General features: G+C 38.0%; 3 protein-coding genes across 4 annotated transcripts; 2 read left to right on the top strand and 1 right to left on the bottom strand.

Annotated features, from left to right (window-relative positions):
• Positions 1-306: 306 nt before the first annotated feature.
• LOC140837776 (probable long-chain-alcohol O-fatty-acyltransferase 5) lies at positions 307-1,593 on the top strand. The gene has a single exon (XM_073203889.1). It carries the CDS (start codon positions 473-475, stop codon positions 1,535-1,537), a length of 1,065 nt encoding a protein of 354 aa, XP_073059990.1. The 5' UTR covers positions 307-472; the 3' UTR covers positions 1,538-1,593.
• A 515-nt stretch (positions 1,594-2,108) lies between these two features.
• Positions 2,109-2,873, top strand: LOC140838834 (uncharacterized). Its single transcript, XM_073205431.1, has one exon. The coding sequence runs from the start codon at positions 2,302-2,304 to the stop codon at positions 2,614-2,616; it is 315 nt and encodes a 104-aa protein (XP_073061532.1). The 5' UTR covers positions 2,109-2,301; the 3' UTR covers positions 2,617-2,873.
• Positions 2,365-6,360, bottom strand: LOC140838833 (mannan endo-1,4-beta-mannosidase 6-like). 2 transcript variants are annotated; one of them, XR_012119662.1, is made up of 6 exons: positions 5,823-6,360; positions 5,490-5,687; positions 5,286-5,408; positions 4,955-5,166; positions 3,203-3,853; positions 2,365-2,564 (listed from the first exon to the last, which is right to left on the bottom strand). XR_012119662.1 is itself a non-coding variant. In XM_073205429.1 (5 exons), exons 1-5 carry the CDS (start codon positions 6,231-6,233, stop codon positions 3,475-3,477), a joined length of 1,323 nt encoding a protein of 440 aa, XP_073061530.1. In that variant the 5' UTR covers positions 6,234-6,360; the 3' UTR covers positions 3,105-3,474. The 2 variants fall into 2 exon arrangements, 1 of the variants encoding a protein (XP_073061530.1); XM_073205429.1 differs by lacking the exon at positions 2,365-2,564 and having other exon boundaries at positions 3,105-3,853.
• Positions 6,361-6,662: the final 302 nt, after the last annotated feature.

Here is a 6,662-nt window from a genome sequence, read left to right as displayed (position 1 = left end):
AAAAAACCATTTAAAAGTAAGAAATTAATGTAAAGCATGTAATTAATAAAGAAATAAGAAATTCACATATAAAATCACACACACACACACACATATATATATATATATATATATATATATATATATAATATATATATATATATATATAAAATAGATATTTTTGATTTCTTGGCCATGTACGGACGCATAAAATACGAATGAAAGTGTAGCACTTTTGACCATCATATTTATATATTTTAAGCAATGTTATATTCCACGTGAAGGCTTATTCCGCTTGACTTAAAAGGGCAAAAAAATTATTGATGCAACCGAGACGGGTCACCACTCAGCCTGTCCATTAAAAATCCAATGGCAAAAAGGAAAGTCAAACTTCAAAAGGGAAAAAAAGAAATCCCTTTTGAAGATTGATATATATCCAATATATATATATGGCCTAGCTATGATTCCTCTCCATGAAAATTAAGCTGCATCAATGGAAGGTGAGATCAACAACCTGATTCTTGTCTGGCTTACGGTTGTGGTATCCTTGTGCTATTGCTACGAAGTCAGCAAAATCTTCCCCACCGTGACTAAAGCTAGGCTCCTCGCTATTCTTCCAGTAAGTTGCTTGTTTTTGTGTCTCCCTCTCAATCTCACATCTATCCATTTAGGTGGCACCACTTCTTTTTTCATATCATGGCTTTCTAATTTCAAAATTATGCTTTTGGCCTTCAACAAAGGCCCCCTTTCATCAAATCCTCCACTCCCGTTATCTCGTTTCATTCCCTTGGCTTGTTTTCCAATCAAATTCAAAGTTCAGGATTCTGTAAATCTTCCTGCGTCAGCCAAGAAAAGGGACAAGTCGATTCGTAGTTATGTTGTCAAAATGTTGATGTTAGCTATTCTTGTACGAGTTTATTATTTCAAGAAAATTCTGCATCCGAAGATCGTTTTGCTTTGCTATTGTCTTCATATTTACTTCATGCTGGAGATGATACTAGCCCTTGTCTCTTCCGCGGCTAACGCACTACTCCGAGTCGAGCTCGAGCCACCATTCGATGAGCCTTATCTGTCCACTTCACTGCAAGATTTCTGGGGAAGAAGATGGAATTTGATGGTTCCCAACATTTTACATCCAACTGTTTACCAGCCCGTCAGGTCTATTTCGGCCCGTTTCGTGGCAAGAAAATGGGCTCCGATTCCAGCTGTTTTGGCTACTTTTTTGGCTTCCGGCCTGATGCATGAGCTGGTCTTCTATAACATTGGCCGATTGAAGCCCACTGGAGAAGTTACATGCTTTTTTCTGTTACATGGGGTGTCTCTGTCTGTGGAAATTGGGATCAAGAAAAGGGTGAATGGGAAATTCACAGTGCCTGAAATTGTTTCCGGGCCATTAGCGGTGGCGTATGTGATTTACACTAGTTTCTGGCTGTTTTTTCCGCCGTTCCTGAGGTGTAGGGCGGAGATCAAGGGATGCACCGAGTCTCTTGCGTTCGTGGAGTTTCTGAAGACTGGTCGGCTTGTTAGCCCAAGTGAACTATCCTGTCCATTTTTGTGATCACATAAATTCCAGATATTTATCAAATATTTATATCATTTTATATTTGATTTCAATGAGTTGAAATGAAATTATGATACTTTAATATAAATACATATATTAATTGTATTTATTTGGAAAATTATGGATTCTTTGTATGTTAAATCTCTTTACCGTTATTTTAAATTTATATTATATGTATTCAAATCTATTATAAAATTTATCCAATCGGTCAAATTAATATAAAATTTATAACATCAAATACCTCGATCCAGCTATTCAATTTAATTTTGAGTAGGTTTTTTTTTGAGACGGTGTGAGACGAGTCGACCCTCTCGATATTTACAATAAAAAGTAATAATCTTAGCATAAAAAGTAATACTTTTTCATGGATAACTCAAATAAGAGATCTGTCTCACAAAATATGACCCGTGAGACCGTCTTACACGAGTTTTTGCATTTAATTTTTGATTTGAGATGAATTAAACATATAATCAATTTAGTGAGAAATACCACAGGACAAGGATAATAGATGCAACACCACCAACCGATATATAATTAGAAAAATATAAATTCCACATAATAAACTCCCTTCGATCCAAGGAAACATTAATGTTGAGCTATTCAAGACACTGCTCGAATTTCAAACCTGGAGAAGTCATTGAATGTCCACAAAAAACAGTCTACTCCAAAAAGCCTGCAGCGTAATGTGAAGACAAGAAACGTTGTTTCATATTCATACATGAGAGAACAGACACAGAGTGAGACACCTCCAATTTGCGGAAATGGGAGAGAAAAGCAAGGTGTCAAAAACGACGATTCTGCTTGCAACAATGCTGATAGTGTGGGGAATGGCTTGTCCTTGTCTTGGTTCATGTTCCTCTAATGGCGGCGACTGCAAGAAATGTATCGCGAACCAGATGAAGTACGGCTGCCCCCGATGCGTTCCTGTGTCGCAGTGCATGGCCCGGTGCCTGTGGGGAGGCGTGTCGCGTTCCAAGTGCATTGAGAAATGTGATTGCGATAGTGGGTATCCACGGCTGGATGACTGCAAGAAGTGTTTGTTACAGTGTAAAGGTAGCTGCTCTGTTTCGGCGTAAAAATGTCATCTTCTTGTAAATTTCTGTCTCTCTCCAAGAATTTTGGTCGTCAAGGTTAGGTACATCTCTCAGTGTCTGGTTTTTGTACATGCATGAATTCTGGAATTTTTGTTTTGTCATCTAATCTGACTGAGAAATTGCGGGGTTTCTAATTCGTTGGTTTCAATTTTAATACAACAATGAACTTTGTAAATTTGCAACCAAAATGTCGTAATTTTCCCACTAAACTTTTCGTTTCACTAAATTTTCTCTGGGAAAAAATTGTTTTTGGTAATAATTATATGATTAAAGTTCGATTTTTCCTTTGTTATAGATAGCAAACACTTCATTATTTTATCTTTTATTTCTTATAATAATTTTATCGTTTTACCCGTGGGCCGCGAACTTTGACATGAATATTTATGAATATAACTTTTACTTTGAAGAATTATGTTTCGATAATTAGTATTCAATAATCTTCTACAGATCTTTTATTTAAAAATGAGGAATGACCTAATTCAATTGTTACTGTAATTGGTATCATTAGTTTCAAGAATACGCAATGCAGCAGGGTCAAATCTAATAAAGAATGAAACAAAAAACTCACTTGTTTGGAAAAGAACCAAGTTTCATGGAGAGGTTTGGCCTGCTTCCAACTCCAATTCAACCAACCACCTTTACCGTCTTCTTGAACTGAAATGAAATGACTGAATGACCTTCGACCTGTAAATCTGTTCTTGGTTTAGTACACACTTCCTTCTATTGCCCCAACAAATAAAGGACTCCGACCCCTCGAATTGCTGTCGTAAACTTCACCTCCTGTGGCTCCTGAGTCCGACAACAAAACTGGTGCAAAATCCATGACTTGAAAACACACATCTAGCTAAAACAAGGATCTTTATGATGGATTGTCCAGTTTGTTGATCCCTCAGGAATATTTTTCAGCCTGCAAGATTGCTCCAAGATTAATTTATAAGTGGATGGATATTTCCAGGCTATGAATGAGAATTCGTCGCTGTACTCTTCAACTCCTTCGGTCAACAACTGCCATACTAGAACTCCTGAACCAGCTTCCCTTCTCTTTGCAGACTCGTAGATTTTGTCGTAAACCGTCTTCAGAATAACATCTCTGTCATGTAATCCTCCCACTTCTGTGAAAAGAACAGGCTTCTTCAGCACCATTTGGCCATCAATTATATGAGCGTCAGCCCACTTTGAAAGGTATTTTAATTCTGCTTCTAAGTTTGCCTCCGGGATCCTGGAACATACCAACATAACGGGCATTAATCAACAAGGAGGAGAACTGGTCGACTATCAATTTGGTACGAGCACAAAATATAGATCAAGCTTTTGCCATTATATCAAAACATAGGTTAGATAGTAAATTGCTTCAAACAAAAAGTTAGATAGTAAATGTGAACCACCAAAACATCATGTTTCAATCGCTGTGGTATGTAGCTAGCCACATAAGCTAGGAAGAGTAATTGCTGCTCACCAATTCACTACTAACAAATGCACCTGCGGCTTATGTAAATAGAGCTTGTGATGAAGTTGTACCAAAATTCAAGTAATCGGAAGTGTGCAACTCGTATTCTACATCTCAAATTAGTCTAAATGCCACATTACCAAACACGACAGAAGGGGCAGTTGCCACTACCCAATAGGCACCTCTTAAAAGGTCGGACATTCAAGCTAACAGGATGGGTGTAACTCAAATATTCTATATCTATACTATATTATTAAGTTTGAGCTAACTTTTGGTGTCAAAGTCGTCTTTTTTCTTTCCTTTTTTTACTTATTTTTTTAATTCATATATAAAAATTACAGGGTAGTCTCTCACTATTTTTTATGATTACATTTTGATCCTCATTTAAATATAAACTAAATGAATTATAAAAAATATTGTACAACGTGCGTCGGTGCATTAGTAGTAAATTAAATACCATACATGATAGTAGGGGCAATTGCCACTATCCAACAGGAATATCTCGGGAGCCCGATATTCAAGCTAATAGGAAGTGCAACTCAAGTTTTCTATGTCGTAAAATTAATCTAAATGCCACATCACCAAATATGATAGTTGGGGCAATTGCCGTTGGTTTTGTCTTTGCTACACCCGGAGTATCAAAATGCACTATTCCCGATCCTCCGTGTAGTATAGAATGACCCATTGCCACTACCCAACAGGCATATCTCGACAGGTCCAACCCTTCAACGTGAAAAGACTGTATTTCTTTTACCATTTCACAAGCAATATGTTATGTCACGCTCAATTTAAAGATAAAGGTGGCTGACAAATGAAAGAGAAACAGAAGAATTTTGCAGAACTATTTCTCCCAAAGTAGAGGGCATTACTAACCAGCTGTGAGGGTAAGCATGAACCGAAGCAAAGTCTATATTTTTTATAGCTGAATTTTGTATAAAATCTGATCCAAGAGACGCTGCCCAATCCCCGGGATTCATTACATAATTCTGGCTTGAATTTGAACCATAAAACCCTTCAAGTCCAACAGTTACAAGATGTTTTTGGTCTATACTTTTCACAAAAGCAGCCATCTCTGTAATCCAATCCTGATGATGCCATTAAACATTTCAGCCGCGATTGTATAATTGGGTTATAAATAATTTGTGTACAACATTGACATTTCTAGTTCATCTAATTAGAACAAAAGCTTCGCAACTACATTTACCTGAAGAGCAGGAGAACATGAAACAGATTCACACCGAGGCTCATTCATGAGTTCCCAGGCAAATATGGATGGTTCCTCGGAATATTTTACTCCTGTGTAGGAATTCTTTCTAGTCACAATAGCCTGCAAGAGTTGCCAAATGGTTACATGGTGAAAAGGGTTCAAATATCAAAACAAATGTCCTCAAAATCAAGGTTCGTGTACCTTAACATATGCCTTGTAATATCCTTTTATGGTTCTGTCGGAGAAAAATGGATCTCTTAACGCAGAAACGTTGGTTCCAGCTTCTTCCGCCCATTTTACGTACTGTGCTTTTCCACCAAAATTATTCAAATTATTTACTAGACTGAGGATCAATCTTATACGATGTCTCCTTGCTTCAACTATTACATAGTCCAATGCCTGATATACAATCAAGAAACGTTGAAACACAACAAGTCAATGCAATTGGACAAAATTCACAAGCACGCTAACTTTGAACTTCGGAAAATCCCAAATCAAGTAGCTCACAAAAACTTCAAAAGCAAAATTAAGAACCTTGAAAACCCTTTCATTGAAGACACCTGGTTTAATCTGAAGAGTATTGGGGCCAGCACCGTCACTGAAAGCCCAAGTTCTGCAGACACTCAACCCCATGTCAGCACCTCTTTTGAGCATCTCAGATACCCTGTATCTCGATTGTCCGCCCGCGCTTTCCTCAAGAAACCAATAGGAATTCCACCCATTCACATACAAATCTTTTTCTGCCGCTGGTGATCCTGGAGTCTCCTGCTCGAGGAGCACAAATCTTGTATAGTTGACTCTCACAAAACCCATCTTGGGCAGGTTCCATACTAAAACTGGGAGCGCAAATTCGAGGTGATCATTGAAGTTAAGATACAAAAAGCCCAGAATGGAGAAGATGCCAAGGGCTGGGTATAATCTTTTTTCTCTCCATTGAGAGTTCATGGAAGGTGGTGAAAATTTGTGCTTTCAATCTCGGTAAAAATCCCCCTTTTCGGCGATTGGAAAACCTCATTCATTGGCCTGAAGCCCCGCTGACAGTGATAGGTTTAGACGGAAAATTCGACCCTGTCCCTGCAGGCACTGCCTGCAGGGACAGATTCAAGGGCCAGAATTTTTCTGGCCCTTGGTTTTTTTTTTTTTTTTTAAATTCCCCCCTTATGAAATGATCTGGACCATTGATTGGGTGTGGGGGCAGTATCGACCAAACCGGTTTAGACCATTGGGTGTTTTCAGGATCATCGCCGTTTGTTTGCTACAAGTCAAATACTAAAATATTCAGTTGTTACAGCTTATTGTCCAATTTTGACCTACTTTGGTATAAATTTGGTCTTTAGTAGATGGCACCGTAGCCTCGAACTATAGATCCCAACT

Source organism: Primulina eburnea, chromosome 8 (genome assembly GCF_022965805.1).
Source record: "Primulina eburnea isolate SZY01 chromosome 8, ASM2296580v1, whole genome shotgun sequence".
NCBI lineage: Eukaryota > Viridiplantae > Streptophyta > Magnoliopsida > Lamiales > Gesneriaceae > Primulina > Primulina eburnea.
This window is presented reverse-complemented; position numbering and strand designations above follow the sequence as displayed.

Coding starts and splice junctions, on each gene's coding strand:
- LOC140837776 (XM_073203889.1), top strand. CDS start 473: ATGGAAGGTGAGATCAACAACCTGATTCTTGTCTGGCTTACGGTTGTG.
- LOC140838834 (XM_073205431.1), top strand. CDS start 2,302: ATGGGAGAGAAAAGCAAGGTGTCAAAAACGACGATTCTGCTTGCAACA.
- LOC140838833 (XM_073205429.1), bottom strand. CDS start 6,233: ATGAACTCTCAATGGAGAGAAAAAAGATTATACCCAGCCCTTGGCATC. Junction 5,688..5,822: donor TCAATGAAAGGGTTTTCAAG/GTTCTTAATTTT, acceptor ATTGTATATCAG/GCATTGGACTATGTAATAGT. Junction 5,167..5,285: donor CATGTTCTCCTGCTCTTCAG/GTAAATGTAGTT, acceptor TGGCATCATCAG/GATTGGATTACAGAGATGGC.